The 21,514-nt window shown below is 40.9% G+C and overlaps 3 protein-coding genes across 5 annotated transcripts; 1 reads left to right on the forward strand and 2 right to left on the reverse strand.

The window, feature by feature from the left end:
• Positions 1–5,438: 5,438 nt before the first annotated feature.
• cbx5 (chromobox homolog 5 (HP1 alpha homolog, Drosophila)) lies at positions 5,439–11,104 on the reverse strand. Its single transcript, XM_044211572.1, has 5 exons — positions 10,949–11,104; positions 10,205–10,385; positions 9,544–9,769; positions 8,846–8,946; positions 5,439–7,152 (listed from the first exon to the last, which is right to left on the reverse strand). The coding sequence occupies exons 2-5, from the start codon at positions 10,333–10,335 to the stop codon at positions 7,011–7,013; spliced, it is 600 nt and encodes a 199-aa protein (XP_044067507.1). The 5' UTR covers positions 10,336–10,385; positions 10,949–11,104; the 3' UTR covers positions 5,439–7,010.
• A 525-nt stretch (positions 11,105–11,629) lies between these two features.
• On the forward strand, positions 11,630–15,486 carry hnrnpa1b (heterogeneous nuclear ribonucleoprotein A1b). 2 transcript variants are annotated; one of them, XR_006379580.1, is made up of 12 exons: positions 11,630–11,785; positions 12,336–12,452; positions 12,588–12,734; positions 12,829–13,039; positions 13,121–13,213; positions 13,296–13,346; positions 13,433–13,486; positions 13,559–13,693; positions 13,778–13,891; positions 13,981–14,047; positions 15,229–15,290; positions 15,366–15,486. XR_006379580.1 is itself a non-coding variant. In XM_044211571.1 (11 exons), exons 1-10 carry the CDS (start codon positions 11,774–11,776, stop codon positions 14,034–14,036), a joined length of 990 nt encoding a protein of 329 aa, XP_044067506.1. In that variant the 5' UTR covers positions 11,631–11,773; the 3' UTR covers positions 14,037–14,047; positions 14,214–14,518. The 2 variants fall into 2 exon arrangements, 1 of the variants encoding a protein (XP_044067506.1); XM_044211571.1 differs by lacking the exons at positions 15,229–15,290; positions 15,366–15,486 and adding an exon at positions 14,214–14,518 and having other exon boundaries at positions 11,631–11,785.
• nfe2 (nuclear factor, erythroid 2) lies at positions 15,321–20,369 on the reverse strand. Of its 2 annotated transcripts, none has more exons than XM_044211569.1 (4): positions 20,133–20,369; positions 17,996–18,074; positions 17,755–17,892; positions 15,321–16,957 (listed from the first exon to the last, which is right to left on the reverse strand). In XM_044211569.1, exons 2-4 carry the CDS (start codon positions 18,041–18,043, stop codon positions 15,665–15,667), a joined length of 1,479 nt encoding a protein of 492 aa, XP_044067504.1. In that variant the 5' UTR covers positions 18,044–18,074; positions 20,133–20,369; the 3' UTR covers positions 15,321–15,664. The 2 variants fall into 2 exon arrangements, with proteins under 2 accessions (XP_044067504.1, XP_044067505.1); XM_044211570.1 differs by lacking the exon at positions 20,133–20,369 and adding an exon at positions 18,235–19,139.
• Positions 20,370–21,514: the final 1,145 nt, after the last annotated feature.

Raw genomic sequence — 21,514 nt, forward strand, 5'->3', positions numbered from 1 at the left:
CAGCCCATCCGCCTCTATTTCACTAAGTTTTATTACAAATGTGTTTACCGCTAATCAGTGTAATGGACTAGACTGTGAGCACTTGAATGTGTGTTTAACGTATATATCCTGTGGGCCTCGGGAGATGACAGGGCCCTTACAAGGAGAGTGGTTGTAATATTGAATTATAAAACCTATTCAAGAACCTGTCAAGAGCCCCTTTATCCTGTGTGAAGCAACATCAAAGGCTTCTTTTATGTGTTAGATTTGTTATGCAACAAGGCTTTATAAAGTATTTATCAAGGCTTTATAAGCCACTAAAATTATAATCAGTCCAGGAGCCACCTCCAGCAGCAGAGCAGCCCATGTTGTTGAAAGCTCTCTATTCTGAGGTCTGGGCAAGCCTCGCAGCATTTTAAGTTCTGCCAGAACTATTCCTTGTGGATCAGTTAATATGAACTTCAACATCTCCTGTTGAAATAAATACCACCACAAAAAATCCCAGGGATTTTATGGCCTCACTGAACTCTAATCCTTGATGGAAATAGAAAGGACTGAAACTTTATGTTCATTTGACATCCTACAATTAAAATGTAGGATGTGTAGAGTTCTGTAGACAGATGCGATTTTTTTCACCTACTCTGCCAAAATGAGGCTGTCGCAGCTGGAGTCTTCTCACTCGGTTGTAAGCCATGCATATTGGACCTCAAGCGTATAATACTTCAATTCATATACAGTGTAACATTAGATAGTTTATGGCGCTGTATTATGTCGAGGCTGGCTATGGCTGGGAGCAGAGGCGGGAGAATGTTGTGGTCAGCGGTGGGTCAAAGACTGTCAGAGCTCCGGGCTGGCAGAAAGCCAGCCTCTGTACGTGTCTGCCCTGAATGTTAATGGATTAACGCTCGCCACACATACAGCTAGACTGGGAAACTCAAGATGACTTTTAACGTGAAAGGCCGCCAATAAGTCGCCATCATAAATTCAGGGACACATGCTGTCTGTAGCAGCGCAGCAGTCAGGCGTGTTTCCTCCGGGAGGCCAGGGCTGAGGGACTGTGTGATGGAGAATGGGGGAGCAGGTGGGCTCTGCGTTGGCTGACCTTGCCTCTCAGGCCCCACAAGATATGATCAGAGTATGCTGGCAGCTGTGGCCTTGCCTAAATAACACCCAAGGTATCATGTAGAGTAGGTACACCAACACAGTTTTCCACCTACACATTGCTGTGCTAATCTTACTGGCACTTCACCCTCACTCACTTTAGAACATCTTGTAGTCTGTATACAGTGTTTTAAACTCAGACCCTGCTGATTTTGCATTTTCCACCACAAGGGAAGCCCATTCTGTTACATACTTTTTCTCTTAATTGCTTTAAGAGAGTAACTTAGGCTTGTCTAATGTGAATTTCCACATGGCAAAGAGAGCCGCAGTTGTAGTGCTCAGACACAGTGCAGCGACAGCCCCAATCACTATGTGTAATTTAGCAGCAGGGGACAATGAGCTAATCTTGCAGGATACTCCCAATTTAATATCAATCAAGATGCATTTGGTTTTTAGGACCTCCACTTGAGCTGTGCTGTAAATAAAAGCTAGGTTCGAAGCGCACAATTGTTGTCTGCCTGCGTGGGGGGTGATTTTAAATCCACTGATGGATTCACAGCACATTTCACTGCAAAGTTTCACACACATTTTGACACTAATATACCCCATTTTTCCTAATAATTTTGCTGCTGCACTGCAAGTAATTAGGTATAATTATGTCAGTGGATGATTTCTAGCCATTTATTGAAGAACTGACTTACAAGCAATCATTAGCAGCAGCGTGGTTTCAAATACTTGAAAGAAAAACACATGACACGTGGAGGAACAGAAAAGTTATGGCATTGGAATTTGTAATCCAGTTATATTGTTCTAGTGAATAAAACACTGTGCTGTGGTTTTCTATGATTTTCTGTCTCCAACCACCGAGGACTTACTTAATGCCTTCAATCTTTCCTACTCTCTCTCCTCTCTGCAAATTAATTTATAGTCTAATTACAGGACAAGCCTCCAGATATGAAGGAACACAAATCATTGGTCCTTACCAGATGGCAGAAAAACGGCACAGGATAATTGAAAATCTAGAAGTGGATCAATATTTAGAAGCCCAAGGTTACACGAAGTATGACAATACTATTAACATGAAAATATGATGCATTACATCCAAAGGCAAATTGACTTCTGTTATTTGATGGTGAATGAGTACTGACGGAAATGCTTCTATTGCTGGCTTCTCGATAACAAAGATGCCATACTAGCTTTAAACTGTCACAAGTCATCTACTCCCATACACTCCTAGAGTATCAGAAATGTGCTGTTGCCGTCTAATGTGCATACCTACAGCCATATGTGCACACTAACACGCATGCATACTGTTGGCCAGTGGTGTGTAGATCAGGTCTGGAGGTCTCCTTTCCGACAGAATGTACCATGAAGGCTCAGAGCCCCACCATGTCACAGACTACATCTGGCCCACCCCGCCCTTCTCTAGCATTTACCTCTGGCCTGTTAAAAATGATATCAGCTCATGGAGGGCAAGCATTAGCATTTGCATTTTATTGGAAGCACAGAGATTTAGCGCAGAGGATATATCAGCTCTGAGCAGACAGAATTAGTTAACAATGCATTACCTGCCTTTTATGGCAGCTATAACTCTTTCCCCTGGTGGGGAGAGGAGATGAAGGGAGGAGCAGAGGGGGGGGCACAGCCAGCAGAGGGTTGGCGACAAGAGCCGTGGTGTAGTAGAGGGGGCATTTAGAACGAAGAAGCTTTGTCTATGGTGCTTTACTGCACATTAAGTGTGATAGCCACCCAAATTAGAGCATCACATCGCAATCACCTTCACACAGATCAGTGCACTGTGCGGAGGGATGATGCGCCAGTCATCACTGCAGACCTTTTTATCTGGTTGCAACAAGGAAATGGAGACACAGCTGTTGGGCAGCTGTGCCTACATGATCACAGCACGAGAAAGGCCACATCGAATTACATCAGCCTCTGTGATACTCATGACTTACAACACTTTGAAATGTTTCAGTTTCTCTGAGACACTAACTGAAGACTAAGAATGTTTTCTTTCAGAAACAAGGTAACAGTGCACTGTGTCCCGTGTTTGTGTTATCTGTATGTGTGCACATTTATTTGTTTGCTGTTTAGTGGTATCCTTGAACAAGCTGTGTAACACTGATTAGGCCCACTGCAGCAGTCCCTTCCCTCGCCACAGCTCCCCCGACACTCATTTGGTGTAATGTGCTGCAAGATGACCCACCTCTGCCGTGGGCAGTACCCTGTGGAAGTCATTTGCACTAGATGTTACTGATACAAGAAGGACTATGTTTGAAGTGCAGGGAGGCTGCTGCGAATAAATAAATAAATTTACACCAAAACTGTAACCATATTTTAACACATGATCCCCATTGAGACAAAGAACATAGACTTCTTTCAAGACACACCTGGTTAAAAAAAGCACTATTATTGTTTGCAATTAAAAATACAGCAAGTTACATAGAAATGTGTTAAATTTATAGGTATATATTCAAAATATCAAATAATTCTTCAGTGCAATGTCGCAAATCTATGAATGTGTCCTGAAAAGCTGACACTTCTTAGCTAAATAAAGCATAGACAGCTACTTATTGACTCTGCCACACATACAGTACACACTCATTTCGAACACAAGGCTCAAATGAGATTTTCCTCATTTTGATTTTTAGCTTCGATGAAGCTTCAGTCTGCATACCAGTTGACCACGTACCAGAACTGCATCTACATCTGTATTTGCCACACACATCACAGGCAGAGCTCCCATGAGTGTCACTGTGGCTTTCCCAACCAAACCTACTGGCCTGGGTTTGTCAGCAGACAGCTCCAGGCTCCATAAAACAGTCTGCTGCTCGCTCCCTTTACCCAGCTTAATGGTCCCAGGGGCTGGAAATTTACTAGTGACCTTTGCATTCCATTTGGAGTGTAAAAGCCTTTTTGCTAGGAAAATTCCATCACTTTAGAGGTAGCTGAGCAGCACTTGTATGTGTGTGTATGTGTGCATGTCAGAGAGAGAGAGTCACTATAAAAGGCAGCAACAAAGAAAAAGGGGGTGGTGAGAGAAGAACAAGGATTAGACTTAACCTTCAATGCAATTTATTACTGATGTTGCTGTAGCAGAGACACTATTCTTAATTGACATCTATTTATTACAATAAACAACAAATTTCCCGTTTTTGTCATGGTGGCCAGATTGTGACAAAATAGGAGCTCGTCCTTACATTTTGAAGTCTAGCTTTCGTGGAAATTGGCTGGTGTACTTGCTCCCTCCTTTTCATATTCCTTGAGCCACTTTCAAATTGAGAAAAAAAACTTTCACTCACATATTACAGTATTACTCATTCTGTGTATCCGGTTTGTCATCCAAGCTATGTGGCGCTTACTCTGACTGATTTTTTTTTATGACTGCATCATCACATCAAATGGAAGTGGGGTGCTTCGGTGGCCCATAGGGCTTTAAGGCGCCAATCATGCATTAACATCATGTCCTTGGTTCGCATCTGGCCATGGACCTTTGTTGCATGTCATTCCCCATTTCTTTCTCTTTAAAATAAATTTGTACAAGTCTGAACACTGCATTCTTCACTGCACAACATGAGCTTGTGGACCTACAGGTGGGTTCAGCAGATGATGAGAAGAGCCAAAGTGACTCAGAAGCCAAGTGACGTCCTAGAGAAAGATGTGATGTTGAGTCAGTAAATACGACATGAATCCATGCCCCTCTAAAAGATGCATAATAATCCATAAAGGCTGTTCAGAAAAGATTAATGTTTGAGTTGTTGCAGTGAGCAACTTTAAGAGTTTGAACTGTGAATGACTTGCATAAAAATAGAGTTATGACTTTTGGCGTTGTTTAACAGCGCCATCTGCTGGGCGAGAGCAGCTGATGCGTTTGAAACATTTTCTTCAACAAAGAATGGATATTAAAAAAGGGTCTCATTCCGACAGAGGCCACATTAAACAGTTTCGGTCTCATGATACTTGGGACTTACAGGTTTTTATTATTCCCCCAGGACAGATAGTTATTTTCCCCCCCTGATATTAGGAAATGTCCTGATGTTAAGGTTTAGTGTAGTATATTTATTACTCGTTTCATCCAGAACAATTCCCATCGAATGAGTCATTTTGACATGTTTTTAAACTTTCCAGCTCCCAGTAAATTCTTTAATCCTGGGGGTGTAGGTTCAAATTAAAGTAACTTATTCTCTCTGCAGAAATACCATTCACATCCTAAAACAAAAGCCCACTGACACCAACTTTAACATTGAAAATGTTTATTAAAGGGTGCTACTGTACACATTTGTAACATTTAGTTGACACAAGAAAGTCTACTTTTTAAAAATTCTGCACCGGCAAAAACTGAGGACAAAACTCAAGGGTCTGAAAGGACAAAATATTTTTAATGAATATTACACCAAAACCATAATCTAAGTGATATCAAGGGACATGATTAATGCACTGTATGTATGAAAGGGGAGAAAGTCAGCCTTCACTCACAATGCCAATTAAAGCCAAAAAGTAAAATAAAGAAAACAAAAAAAACCCAGCAGATTTCCTCTGTAGACAGTAAATATTTGGTCCTAAGAGTCCATGTTGGAGCACAGCAGATCAAAGTACAAAACCAGCATCCATCTTGTGTAAAATAATTGACCTCCTCTTGCCAGGAAGTAACATCATCCCAAAACCTTTAATACTTTTATCCGAGAACAAACAAATTACTCATCACAATAAAACCCATGATATGCATAATTGATTAAAAACTGGTTTTAATGTTTCAATTTAACATTACAAATGGTATCAACAACAAATACTATAATTGCTGAGTGGATTTTACCACTTTACACTGAGAAAAAAAAAAATCTATCAAAGTATCACTAACTAACGAGATCAATAACACCATTAAAACTGCAGGGTTGTCATCATAGAGGTTGGTCAAAAGATTTACATCTTTCAGCCACAAGGTGGCAGACCCCAATGACTCTTAATGAACGCTGGTTTCATTTCATGTGGCTACAGTTAAGATTGTCTAACCTGTTAAGGAGAGTGGTCCAAAGAGAACACTGCAGAGAAAAAGAACAAAACTGAACACAATTCATTTTGTTGTCCTTTTCTTGAAATGGTGATAGCTTAAAGAAATAAAAAAGAAATAAAAACACCACAAAGTTCATATGTTAAAAGTTGGAAATAAGAGATAAAAATGACAAAACAAAACAAAAAAAAACCAAAAACAAATAAAAACACAACATGGACATCATCACTTCATTATAAAGACATAATTGGCCGGTGTCATCTGCAAATATGCAAAATGATATCCTGGTAGACAGGACAAACTGAAAAATCTACAAAGAGATAAAAAGTTTTAAAAAAAGGAAGTGATTATGTAGTCAGGAAAGTGCTGCGGTGGTTGCTTCCTGAATATTGAGTCTACGGTTTTATCCTCAGTGGTGTTGGTGGGTTCTTAAAGCAAAGAGGTGCATTGCCTATAAAAGACTTTAGGATGGGTGTTGTGCACTTGCCGTGGGACAAGCTCATGGTTAACAGCTTGTACCAACTCTGGCTCTCAAGACTATGTTCTGAGTTATGACAGATGGCCACCTCTGCTCACGGATGCAAAATATCTTACTGGACACAATCGTGTCCTGTAAGCACTAAAACATGGTGGGTTAAGACATTAAAAATAAGGTAAAGAATATAAAGACAGAACAGCAGAAACCCTCCACAGCAGCATATCACCCATGTCCGCTACAGCTTCCCCTCCTGTCTGATGGATCCTTCTCAGCAGTCTGGGCCCTTGTGCTCCAATGGGACATGGGTGGAGAGAACACGACTGTGCCTGCTGTCTTTGTTGGACACAGTGAAGAGGAAGGATGGGAGGTTTGGGTGTGAAAAATGTCTGACTTAAGGTTGTCCCTGCAGTGGAGGAGGTCCTGTTTCCTCCTGAGGTGATGCACTCACGCACTGACAGCGTCCTTCTCCTTCTTGTCACTGTCTTCATGCCAGGTGAGACGTTCCTCATAGAAGGCTATGACAATCTGTGGGCACTTATGATTGGCCTCCTTGGCAAGCACGAGATCAGCCTCATCAGAGTCTTTCCTGCAAGAGATGAAAACCAAAGTTTGTGAGTTCAGAACTGCATCTCTGCGCAAGTTGGATATTACACTCAATTTTTCCATTCATGTGGTGTTTGTCTTTGAGATTTCAAAGATGGCAACTAATAATATACTGCATATATGTTAGAAGTGTACATTAATGGTCTTCTGTAACTTGTTAAAATATACCACAGAATTGCCTGTACATCATTGTAAAACACACTGCATGTTTTAATCATTTCTATGGATGTCAAATTCTGTGCCAACTTAACTTCAAAAAAAGAAAAGTGTTTTAAAAACAAACAGGGATTATATAATATAGCTGTCCTTGTGAATTTCTTTATAAAAATTTCACAACACCGCCATCCAATTTTTAAGTGACTTAAGTGAAACCGTGTGATTATCATAGCCATACAGTGCATTAACGCCTGACCATAACACGCTACATCCTTCAAATTTATCATCTTAGATGTTTATAAAGAAAAATGTGGAAGATGTTCATAACCCCTAACTACATGTCATGCATCCCTTGTGGTATCTGAAACGTTTATTTGCAGATGCAGAGTATTAAGAAACTGCATTGATTCCAATTCTGCAGATAAAAATCAGTAGACATCTACCAGAGAAGTCCTAAACACCCAGAAAGAAAGCGGTGTGTCTGTATTACGTGGGGGCCTGCATGTGCATAGTTTGTTTTGTTTTCTCTGTCTCTCGATCCCCTCTACCTGCCTTCTTTTGTAAGAGTGGAGCACCTGAGAGGAGTCAATGATCAGGGAGAAGTGAAAAGGAGGGGGAGGAGCAGTGTGTGGACTCTCACTCACGCTGCACCACACAGAGGACAGTCTTTCTGGGATTTTCCCAATTATTTTTCCCAGCATGGTTTAGAGTGATGGGTTTTGTTATTTTAGTTTGGGCCGGAGATCACCGGTAATCCAGTTATCAGGTTTGATTTGATTCGGTTTAGATGTGTTTCTCTTGGTAGGTTAGGGGGAGACCAGCTGGGTATGACGGCCCACTGCATGGCTGGCTCTTTCTGGCTGGGATCTCCAACCCTTTGTTTGTCTTCTATTGAATTTTGAGTATGGTTATTTTTCTTTAAAAACATAAGAAAGCTTGTGGATTTCTCTCCTGTAACTGGTCTTGGCATCCTTTGTGTTTCGGCCTCCTTAATCCTCCTTCCATAATCAAGATGTTATTATTATGATGCCCACCACTCCCATTCAGTCCAGGGAATTGAAGCTGTGTACATTCTGATTTAATTATGGCTTCCCCCTAAAATGCAATGAGCCAAGTCATCTGTAAAGACCCTTAGTCAACTCACATTTTGTCAGTCACATCACTGCATTTCTTTTTTGTGGGTCACTGTACATACAACAACGCCGGAGGAACAGCATGGCAGAGTGTAAACTTAAAGTCTTGCCTCAAAATGACTTCACCACAAAACTAACTGTGATGAAAACACAGAGCGTTTGGTTATGGAAACGGAGGGCTGCGCACCGCCGACAGTGCGAGGCAGGGCAAGTCAGCCAAGTCGATGCATCAATTTAAAGTGCCGATCTCGCCTTAATAGTAAAGTCAATTGTCATCTTAAGACCTCAGCATGAAAGAAGACAATTTCTAATGACACTATTTGTCTTTTTAAATAGTGATTAAATTTCACATAGCAACAATTTTGAGATGAACATAACAAAACCTACCACTTCATAAGAAACATTAGATCTCCACATGAATCAGTTGCTCCAATGATCTTCTCTGGCTCAAGTCCTCTCTCAAAGCCCCGTGCAACAAGAACATCATCCTGAAAGATAACAAAAAAGAATACATTTTGGTACACCCAACTGTAAGATTGTAGACTAACTGTCCCGAGAGATACTGACAAATAAATAGATTTACACAATGCACTTACTTGCCTCACAAAAATCTACCTAGCATAAAAATACATTTTACAGGTATGTTTTACCCCCACCCCACACACACACAGCAAATGAACTTTTAATAATTAATTACTTTCCAATAGCCAAATAAATGGCAAAGGTTTAAGCAAATCAATGAAAAGCTGCTGAAGTGTATCCCTGGAAATATATATAAAAAAAGGGCAACAGTTTCTCTCTCTTCTAAAATGAGACACCCATCAACTGTTAATTAACATACAAATAATGAGCCAAACTATTGATTCATCCAAGAGTGGAAAGCTACTTTTGAGTCCCCACTGTGCAGCATACAAAGCATGCAAAAGTGTTAAACCTCACACATGCAAATTATCTATGCAAATGACCCGTATTGACTGAATTATACCCTATACACTGCACTTTCAATGTTATTATTTTGTATTTTAGATTAATCATTTTTCCATAATATTCACATAATAAAACAACTGCTCCAACATACTACATACCTCCTTCTTCTTTTTGGGCTTACTTCCACCCTCCTCATCATCATCTGAGCTTCTCTTCTTTGAGCTGCTGGAGTCTTTGGAGCGTCCCAAGGAGCCTGTGTTTGATTTGCTGCCCCCGCTGCTGGGTGTGGAGCTTCCACCACTGCTTTTCTTGTAGGTCTTCATGAATTCTGAAATAAGCTCAGGACAGTCCAGATTCTTCTCTGGCTCCCACGTATTGTGCTTTCTGAGGAAGATCACAGTGCAGGAAGTCAGTGCCACTATAGCCATAACTCTTAATAAATGATCTATTCAAATGAACATTATGATATAAAACTTGATATGTGATGATCATAACATTGTAATGTATTCTTCTTATCTAATACTTCCTGGCAGCATCACAGTACATTACAGTAAACAGATGCAATTTATTATGTGAATGTTGTATCTGACTCAAAAAGGCAGTGAATGCCACGGACTGCTTGGCTAACGATATCCACATAACTGACTGTTAATCACCGTTTTCTCATTTTGTTTCTAAGTGGAACCCTCAAACAATACACTCCAAAATATTATCAAATGCTTGTGATATTTGAACTATAGCCCGGCACAGTGTTGATGATGCAGCGGTGTAAGTGCAAGTAACGTTACTGGTTAGCACACTGGCAGGAGTACAACTTACTCTGAGTATCCTTTCCACTTCAGGAAGAACTCAACCCTGCCTTTCACCACCCTCCTGTCCAGCACTTTCTCCACAACATATTCTTCCTCATCAGAGGATGAAGAGTCTTCTTCGCGAGACTTTTTGCCCATAGCAAAGTTTGTTGCTGAACACTACGCTGTCGCAGGCCAATGGCACTTCCCTGTACAGGAAAACGATAGAGAAGCTAACGTTAAAGAGTATATTGACCTTTCCAAAGTTCTAGCCAATATATTCGGCTGTAACAGTTATATAATAACGTTAAGCACGACTCAGGCACTTGTAGTTACTGGTCGCTATACTTTAACATAAGCCAATGTTAGCTAGACACTATCGTATATCAACGAAAGGCATAATTTCATTGCCGTTTAACCGATCTGCAACAGACACGGCTAAATGCAGAATATAGCTAACTTAATCGGCTGGCTACAGACCTCTCGGTAATTGTCCTCTAGCTAAAATACTTAAAAGGTACAACAAAAAGGTTAGATAACGTTACCAGAAAAGTTCTTACGTGAACAAATCAATGAAGACACGATGTTGTGTTTGCTAAGCTAACGTTACTAGCTAACCAATGGGCATGGAAGACAAACTTGCTAAAGCAAGTAGCATGCAAGCTAACGCTTCAACAAGCTAACACTAGCTATCTTGGACACCAAAACACAAATGTAGAACAATACTTGCAGCAGCACGAACCACTTTTATGTGTACAGTACTATTTCTTACCCTTTGGATGTGTAGACCGTCGGTTTTAACCAGTTAACCGCAGCGATAAAGCGTGTAGACCTGTGGTAAGTCAGGGCAGCGCTAGTGCTACTTTTGCCTTTAGCCTAGATCACATAAAGGTGCTGTGCGCTTATCTGTGCGTAAAAAGCGCGCGTTAAAGGCGCACAATGAATGTACCCGCCCCTCGGTCAGCTGATGACCTACATATTTGGCCAGCGAATGTGGTTCGTACCATGACCATAACTTAATTATTCAAGAGTTCAGAACATGTTTGTGTGCAACACTGGATATTTATAAACATGTATGTTAAGTATTATCTGCCAGTAAATGGTATATTGGCGTTACTGCACTGAGAAAGACACAGCTCATCCTCCAACTGCAAGTCAAACATCAGAATCCTTTATGAATGGTGATCTATCGTTTTAATGTGCAATTTTTCTGTGCCTTCCCTCAGTGCATCCACGGTGTTAATCCTGTTGTGTCCATTCTGTGTTTACTGACCTGACAGCATCACACACAAAACGCACTATCTTAAAGATAACCCTTCACATATAACATCCATAACCTTTTTTTGATCGTCGTGATTGTGAAGTGCACGGCTACCGTCAGCTTATTGGCTGTTAGTAGTGATTGATAGAATGTGGCCCAATCAGGATTACTCAATGCTGACGACAGACTGCAGCGGGAACTACTGACCAATTGCTGTGTGAAAGAGGTGTATCCTTTACTATTTATTCTACTGTTAAGTATCGGGGTAGGCTTGTCTGACGCAGATCACCTCTCTCCGGGCAGTTTACAAGGAGTCGTCACGGATTTAGCTTCAATATGTCGAAAGATGTGAGTATTGCATTCGGGACGCATTTTATGTCATTCTCCTGCATATTGCGTGTTGAGAAACATTAGTTATTTGAAGCCATTGCTAATACTCGATGCTCAACACAGACTGCGTTTTCATCACAGCTGCCGCAGCTATCAAGCGTTGCAAAGCCGCCATTTTATGGCAGCTGGGCCTCGTGGCGCTTTGTTCATGTGGCCAACGATGTACGACATTCAGGAGGCTGACTAATCTTGTCGCTAACTGTATACATAAGGCAAACAACGCCACATTAACAGACAGATGCGTTTAGCGTTTGCACTTAATTGCTGCTAAAAGTACTCCAATATCATCCGATCTGTCCGCTAGCGTTAATGGCGGCGTTGTCTCCCTCCTCCACCCTGTCCCAATTTTTGATATGTGACGCATGATTAGAATAATAAATGGTAACAGCATTGTTACTGCTGGAGCGGTTTATTTTGTACATGTTTATTTCCGAAATGGCACCTAGTGCTTCTTTGAATGCTAGTGGATGTACCATGACACTACTGTATTGCTTTGTCTATTGTGTAGGTCCCACGTGAGCCGGAGCAGCTTCGCAAGCTGTTTATTGGAGGCTTGAGCTTCGAGACCACAGATGAAAGCCTTCGGGCTCATTTTGAGCAATGGGGCGGCCTTACAGATTGTGTGGTAAGTGGGTTTCTCAGAGAAACTTGAAAAACGTTCCTGCTTTTTGCAGATTTTATTAAAATATTGTATGCATTGACAGCACATAATGTGCAATTCGCGGGTAACACTAGGAATAATTGAAGCCTCTTCCTTAAGGTCATGAGGGATCCCAACAGCAAGCGATCCAGGGGCTTCGGCTTTGTTACATACTCTTCAGTAGATGAAGTTGATGCTGCCATGTCTGCCCGCCCCCATAAGGTTGATGGAAGAGTTGTTGAGCCTAAACGAGCAGTTTCCAGGGAGGTGTGTAAAATTGAATTTTTACAAAGCGTTTCAGTAAATTACATGCCCTTTTTATATGCAAGCATAGTTAAAACAATCAATGTCTTAATCACAGGACTCGAACCGTCCAGGTGCCCACGTAACAGTGAAAAAGATTTTTGTTGGAGGCATCAAGGAAGATACAGAGGAGGCACACCTGCGAGATTACTTTGAACAGTTTGGCAAAATTGAGGTCATTGATATCATGACAGATCGTAATACTGGGAAGAAGAGGGGCTTTGCCTTTGTGACCTTTGATGACCACGATTCAGTCGACAGGATTGTCAGTAAGTAATAGTCTCTGTTGCAGATTGTCAGACTTAATAAATTGTCTTCAACAGCTATTTAATACCTTTTCCATCCCGCAGTCCAAAAATACCACACAATCAACTCTCACAACTGTGAAGTGAGGAAGGCCCTCACAAAGCAGGAAATGCAGTCTGCAGGAATGGGAATGAGAGGTAGGTTACAGTAAAACTACAGGATACAATTCATACTGGCACAATGTGCGCTGTTCCAGGGCTAATCGTTGTTTTGGGTTAGGTCGCAGCAGCGGTGGAAGACCCTATGAGTACGACAGAGGCTTCAATCAGGGTAATACTTCTTGATAATGGGGATTGCATAATTATTTGTTCTAGTATTGTTTGAAACCTGACTTTGCATGTTTTGTTTCTCTTTAGGTGGCAGGGGTAGATATGGAGATGGTCCATACAATTGCAACGGAGGTGATGGCGGTAAGTAGACAATTGTCAGTCGACGTAAGTTTGCAGTTTCAGCTTGCAATGTACTCAAAGACTGTGTTGTAGGCTATGGAGGAGGTGGTCCCGGCGGTCCTGGTGGATATAATAATGGCGGCAACCGGGGTTATAACCAAGGTTACAACCAGGGTGGAGGTGGTGGCGGTGGCTATGGAGGAAATGGTTATGACAGCAATGGCTATGGTAAGTTTTAATGGCTCCCCTTAACAATAACAATTCTGTGCTCAAGATGCGGTTCACTAAATCTTGCAAATTGTCTAATCCTAGGTAACTGTGGTGGTGGTGGCGGCGGAAATACCTACAGTAACATGGGCCACTACGATGCCCAGACCTCCAACTTTGGCCCGATGAAGAACAACTTTGGTGGTGGCAGAAACTTCGGTAAGAGAAAAGGCTGCATACACTCATTTTTTTTTTTTTCTCTCTCCCATATCTTCTGTGAACGGAGTATTCATTGTTTTTGCTTCTAGGTGGCTATGGAGGTGGCTCAAACAATGGTGGATATGGCCGTCCTGGACGATTTTGAAATGTGAAGTGGTAAGTACTTGACATGCCTGAACTATTTTTTTGTATCATAAAACCAGAGTTTGTAGTTGCAGGGACTCGTTAAGTGTAGATAACATTTTAACAAAAAAACACTCTGGATCTCAGGTCATACAAAGTCAGTGCACAGTTAACAATGTTGTTCCGTATTGTTCAACAGGACTGAGTACTTAGGAGAGGAGAGCAAGGAGAGGAGAGCAAGCGAAGTGACAGGGCAGCTGCAGGTTTACCTCCTAAATCTGCTCAGCCAAACAGTTGTGGCAGGTTACAGCTGCTGCAAGAAGAGATGTACAGTAGATAAATCATGGAGGGTCTTCATTAACGTTGTGTTTTTTTCATCAAAATGTGTTTCTGGAAAGCAAGCATTCCAATGAGGTTTTATGTCGATTTTTCTTTAAGTCTGGTTTTTATTTGTAACTGCACCCAATCAAGCTGAAATAAACCATCTTTCAGTTTTTTTTTAAAGTGTTAGCCTCTTTAGTGGTTTGGGAAAGGGAGGGTTCACTATGAGATGCTGCACAAAGTGGGGGTGAGGAATACATTGTGAAGAGTTTGGAAAGGCTCATTTCCCTAGAAGATGTGAGAAGCACTGCACTAGTCACCACATACTCATGAGTAAAAGCATTTACAATACCAATAATAAAATACTGGTTAAGGAATGAGAAGTGGTGCACAAGTACATTCATCAGAGTGCATCACATGGTACAGACTGTACCCTGAGTTCTGCAAAGATCATCTGGAGGATGCTAGCTTACATGCAAAGTCTTTGAGGCTAGCCATGGAAGCCAGCTGAGGGAGAGAAGTAGCAAAACCATCGCCAGGATCATTGAAGCAGGGGAGAGTGAGAACAGAAGCCTGAGGCTAGTTGGCAGCAGCTACCAAAAGGCTTAAATGCTGTCTGTAGGTAAGACCAGACTTCTCAACTACTGATAGTATGTTTTGCTTTTGTCATGTAGCTGGTAGTGAGTTGTGTAGCTCAGTAATGATGTAATATTTTTGTGCAAACAAGTGTTATGACTTACACCAATGTTGACTGGTAAAATTGACCTCCTAATGTGCGTAGAGGTCTTAAAACATATTGCATGCTGTAAACAGAAATAAGACTTTTGTCTTTTTTTTGTTTTGTTCTTCTTGGAAAGATTGCATTTGACTTATTTGGTGTTTCTGCTTTCTAGGAAACTGACACATGGACTCCTAGATATGGGCTCCAAAACCTGACCTCATTTCAGTGACAATGGTACAAATCATCAAAACCTTGCACATCACATTTTTCAGAGTTTTATATTTTATTTAACTTGTTGTGTTTTCACAGGTTTGCTGAACAATCATGCTGGTGCTGAAGACTTTTGTACTTTTTTTATTTTATTTTTTTAAAACTGAAGACTGCTGTGCAGTGGATCTTACTTTTTAATAAAGTAGCCTATTTTTATAAAGCACTGGTGTGGTTTCAGTCAATTGTAAGAGCATGAAAAATGTCTATTAATACATGTACTGCAAGTTAACATGAGGGTTAAGTCTTGAATTAACTTCCAAGTTAATTTACTTCAGTTGGCACAATCAGGCAGTATACATTCTGTAGGTATTACATAATGCAAGACTGTCTCTAATTCCTCAGCATTGATCTCTCTTTTGCATAGTTGTGTGAGGTACCAAATAAATTTTACCATCAGGTGTTTGTTGCAGGGAGTAATCATCTATTGAGTATGGTTGTCCATCTTCATCTCTTAAATGAGAAAATACTTCTGAATAGAGGTCTGCAAGGCGACACTTAATAAAACCCAAGCTGTGCTGGAACTCGCGCCTTTCCTGTGCTAAGTGCTCTCTTTGGGCTTGCAGCTGGGTCAGTTCTCTTTCAAGGTGAATTATGCTCTCAAGCTTCCTTTTCCTGCAGTTCTGAGCTGCCACCTTGTTCTTCCCTCTCCGTCTAATGTCCCTGACCAGTGCCAGTTGAGTATCTGTCAGAGTATACTGTGTCAGGAGCTCATTGAAATCATCCACGGGCAGATTGATAATCTTATCCATGGGGAATGGAATCTTCAAAGCCACGGCTCGTCGCTCATCTCTGCTCAGTGGAGCAGGAGTGGAGATGCTTCCTTGTGATTTTATATACATGTTATGCTGAGAGCTCCCTCTGCTGGACACTCCAGAGTCAATGTATTGGTCACTCAGAGCAGTGGACTGACCCTGCTGTTTCACTGACCAAGAAGTCGGACCATTTGGTTGTGTATGAGATAAAGAGTGTTGGGATGAAAAATAGGACTGCTGTGTACCTGAGTGTAAATATGAGTGAGACTGATTCTGGTAGTCCATCGAGTAATGGATGTGTGCTCCTCTAGTGTGCTCAGTCATACTGTCTGGTTCACAGTCCCCATATGTCGTGCCCATGTCTACACTCTGGTAACCTGGTGCACCACCAGCAGGATTATCTGGGGATGCCAAAGGTGGACTAGAACCCAGAGACAGACCAGAGTCCGACTCCAGATCATCAGCTGAGCGAGCGTGCGAACTTTGTCCATGTATAGTCCACAGCATGTGCTGATTTAGTCCCTGAGAGAGACAAGCGTTGGCCCTTCTGTGCCCTTGACTGGTACTTGACATGTTCATCTGTTTCCTAGGAGCCATGAGTGAGGGCTGTGTGTGAGAAGAGATGGGGAGCATTGTTTGATTGAGCTGAGATCCAGAGTGTCCGTACACTGCCTCTGCGTTGCTGCCTAGTTGATGACAGACAGGCACTTCTTCAGAGTAACATCCATCGTAAGTGTCAGCAGTGCCAAGCTCACAAGCAGCAGCAGCAGGAGGAGGCATAGAATGGGACTGAGCCATCCCATATCCTCCCATAGGGACCATGGGCTCCATGGTTTGGTACTGTGTTGTTTCATAGGAGCCTTCACCAGGGACATCAAACTATGGTAACAAAGACAAAAGGGGCATACCCAGTTATGATTGACAGGCATACATGTACATGATACATAATCGGTATACATGTCACATTATCAGCAATAAAATTATTGAAGGCAATTACTAAATTTACAAGACCTCCGTGTTAATTAGTGGAAGAGTGTCTTTTTCACAATTCATCTGATTCACCATAGAGCACAGTTTGCCCCCACTTCAGCATGCCACCCATAGCCTATGAAGGGCTCTCATAGATGTGATCAGGTTTCACCTGGAAACAGATGGCTATTGTGCTGTGCAGGGGGCCGCTAGCAACATACAGCACTTGCCCTCTCTCACAATCTCTTCATCCTGCCATCACTCAAATGGGCCATTGTTGCCTTCCTCAGCTGAGTTTGTATTAGCTTTTCAACAGTTAGCATCAGATGAAAATTGTAAAATATGTATCTGTTCCAATGAAGCAAACATTTTCATTTATGAACCCCACTAATGACATGTTTTTGTTTCATACTTTCAACATGACACTGAGAATAACACACCTTTGTCAGTGACTCAAATGTATTGATAAAATATATATCTGCTGAGGTTGTTATAGGCCTTGGTGAGTTTGGACACAAAAAATGTGTCCTAATATGCATATGTTAAAAGCAATACACCGTGCACTGCTATGATAATGCAGCATGAGGTATTATGATAACATACAGTAATTGGCATATCTGGGATAAGACACACAGCATATAGTAACATTTTGCAATAAAAATAAATTGATTTTGAGTGCTCTCAGTGTGTCAGTGCTAAAGAGTTACCTGCAGCTCTGTGATGGCCATCAGCTCCTGAAAAGCCACATCCATCTCTGTATCTTGAGGAGCTCCATGAGACCTGGCTCCAGGGAAATTAGTTGACATGGACACTCCCCCACACAGCCTGCCTGGAGTGGCTAATACCTTACAATAGAAAAGAAAATGATTGCTGGTAAAAATAAAAACCTCTTTCATAATAAAAGTCTGTTTTATCCTTGATTATGTGTGGTGTCCATGACAGACCTACCTCACAGGTTCTCCTCAGTGGGAGACCATAGTTGGCAGTTGAACACATTCAGGACCGGCTCTTGCTGCAAAAAATCAACCTGGTGGGGACACAGAGCAGTGAGTTCTTATTACGTACCTCGCCTTTACACTTTGACACACCAGAAAGAAGAAGTAAAAAAAAAACACATTCACTCAGGCTAAGTATCTGTGAACCGTTAAGTCACACCATGCCTTCAAACACGCATTTCTAATACATACAGCACATTACATATCTGTAGACCTGCCGGTGCTAAATAGATGACTGTTGATGGGTGTTGTGTAGGTTCTTTTGGCACTCATGAAGGGTTAGTTCAGTTGAGCTGACTCCTCCCATCAGCTGTCCCGGGGTGCAGCTATGCCAACCCCTGATAAGACAATCTGCGGGAAAACAGCATGCTCTACAAGACAGACTGGGGCCTGATGGCTGCTTTGGAAAATTTGTTGTATGGCTAACATCCCGGCAGTGATCTTTAAACTCTTTTGGCTAAGCTCTGACAGTAGGCATTATTTTTAAGTTTTAGCGTCTCCAACTTATATTTCAGAATTTTTCATTAAAAGGCTCTCAACTATGGAACCACCTTAATTAAAAACACAATCAGAATTTAAAGTTTTCAATACAGAAATGGAACAGTGGCTTAAACAACAAAGATGTGAACACAGAATAACCTTTGAACTGATCCGCTTGTCACATACATACCGTGCATTTATACTTATACACATACACTCGCACCAGGACATCAGTGCATACATAGTTATGTACAATACATACGCATGCATGTACACATAAACACAATCTGTTTTATTGCCCTATATACAATGGATCTGTTGCATTGCTTCCCCTTATGTAACAATGTTTATCCATGTTGCCCCTGTTAAATAAACTAACTAATAAATAAATGAGTATAAAAGAGTCTTCCTCATACACCTTGCTGTGGGTCACTTAAAATTCATCTTTTGTGTATGCTAGAATTACGATTTTATTCTCGACCTTTACAGTGGAAAGTTCACTTTAATAATTTGCATATGTCATTCCTAATACCATGTTGATTTGAGAAATATTTTTGAACAAACAGGAGCCTTCCCATCAATAAATGCAAAAAGTGATGTCATCAATTGGCAGCCTAAAGCTACTCCACTGACAATAATACAGAAACTACTTTGTGGTTATGACACAGCCTGTCTGGGAGGGGTGAAGATACCTTTTAAGTTAGAATTATTTTTAAAAAAGTTATCAAAGTCAGGCTAATTGGAGTGGAGTATCAAACTATAGGCTGTGTCACACTGAGGTGTCACAGTTTACAGTCTTGTTTCAATACGTTTAGTCTTTGAAGACACTTTAATGGTCTGCATCAACTAAACTGTCTCAGATCTGAAAAAATAAATAAATAAATGTGCAACATGTGGTATATTTCAGTATAAGACATGTATTTGTTAAATGTTTTTTTTTCTACTCGGCAATAGTGTAATCCATGAACAAGATAATCTTAAACCAAATGTGTTTCCTTTTTTATTTTAAGATTTTAATTACGCATCTAATTTCCTCTTACTGACCTTAAAATTAACTGTGTGCTTTAAATTTATAATATTGTGTATTTCAGTGGGACCTGTATATGCAAAGCGATTTGCTATCATCTGCCATGTGTGAATAATTTTGTAATGTTTAAAGGTTCTGAAACATGGGGTATAACTATTGTATCCTGCTATAACTGGTGTTGTGTTTGTGGTAAGTTTCTTAAAGCTCTTTACTGTAAAGAATCATAATTCACTGTCAACACTCAAAACTCTATTCACTGGTTCAGTCAGTAAAATAAAGAAGTTGACAAAACAGTGAATCAAATGAAGTCAACAAGATAAAACTTCTAACTTCTAATTTGCAAACATTTAATGGAAATCTGTTATTAACTGTATTCTGTACAATTTAAATGAATGGAAGTTTCAGCAACAATATAATTACATTCTTCAATAGTTTCACTTTGTTACATCATGATGTCTAATGTCATATATACTGCAATAAAGACTTAATTTAAGTGGGAACGTTGTAACCTCTCTGCATAGCTTTGCAATAGAAAAAAGAAAGATCTGACAAATCCGTAGAAGGAAGATGTGAATGAACATACCTGAGCAACATTCTCTGCTTCTTCAACAGGTAAAAAAAAACCTTTAGATGTTAAACACAATCCCGGTGGTAAGAAGAAGGAAAAAAATGAGTGAAAGGAGATTCTGTTCTTTTTCACATATGTTGTGTGTTGCTTACTTTGAACAGATCACAAGAAGTAAAACACACAAGGCCTCTTGCCCTATCTCTTATTCAACTGCCTGTCTCTCTCTGTTCAGCTACACATACAGCCACTGGCATAAATGGGATGGCTCTGTGCAGACAAACGCAACCTTCCTGTAAAGCACCCACACCACAGTTTTTTTGCACTCTTGTATCCTTAATAGCACACTTGCACCCCAACCTCCAAATTTCCCTTTTGCCCACACGACAAACCACAAACCAACAGTCTGGCATACACCACGACAATCATTCTGTCAGCCCACGCTGAAGTAGGTAGATGTTTACAAATTTAAAACAAACAAACGAAAAAAAAAACCTGTAAGCAATTTAGATTCTGTGTAATGACAATAAACATAAAACGATCAGATTAAACAACTAAAAGTGAGAGAAAACTAGCCGGATGGTTGTCTCTGTCCTGGCCAAACCGTACAAGAACTGTGTCCTTTCAAATCCTCCCAAACGAAAGGTATGAGGAGTGTGATGTAGAGCACCTGGAGTAAGAGCCGGCATTGCAGTGAGGGCGCCTGTTCAAGGCAAGCAGGGGTGGGTTGGAGGCAGGATTGAAACTTAGTTTAGTAGAGATGGAATGCACACCCTCCGACAGGTAAGAAAGACTACATTGTTCCTCTATCTGGCAGAGCAACCGCCAAGGGAGAGAGAGGAGCAGGGGGAGAATGGAGGGGAGCGTGTCTTACATAGCAAGTGACCATTAAAATCCCTCACAAAAAAATCCCCTCATTGCCCTGATCTGAATCACTGTGAGCAGTGAATTCACAAAGGCTGTGTTATGTAGAACGGCCCTATTGTGCAACAGCTTTCACACAATTACTGATAGTAGAGATGTTGCATATTTATTGTTCCATTGTTCCATAGAGCAATGCATATTTATCCTTATGTACAGCGATAGATAACAGTCTGTCACTGTGTCAGTGATGATTTTGGAACTAATCTGCATCACATGAAATATTCAAGACCCTTCATACGCTCTAAAAGACCTCCTACTGTGTACATTGTGTACAAGATAGTGGACAGATTTCGTTTTTTAAAAGTATTTGTTGATGATAGCAGAAATCACTTGATGGACTGAAATACGCCTGTTAATTCAGCTTCTGTGGCTACAACATATGTTACGACCTTGTATATATTCAAAATAATCCCAGCAAAGTCCTTGTAAAATAAGCAAATGTGTGTTCGTAGAATTATCTTACATATGAGGGATCC

The sequence above is a fragment of the Siniperca chuatsi genome, linkage group LG10 (assembly GCF_020085105.1).
Source record: "Siniperca chuatsi isolate FFG_IHB_CAS linkage group LG10, ASM2008510v1, whole genome shotgun sequence".
Classification (NCBI taxonomy): domain Eukaryota; kingdom Metazoa; phylum Chordata; class Actinopteri; order Centrarchiformes; family Sinipercidae; genus Siniperca; species Siniperca chuatsi.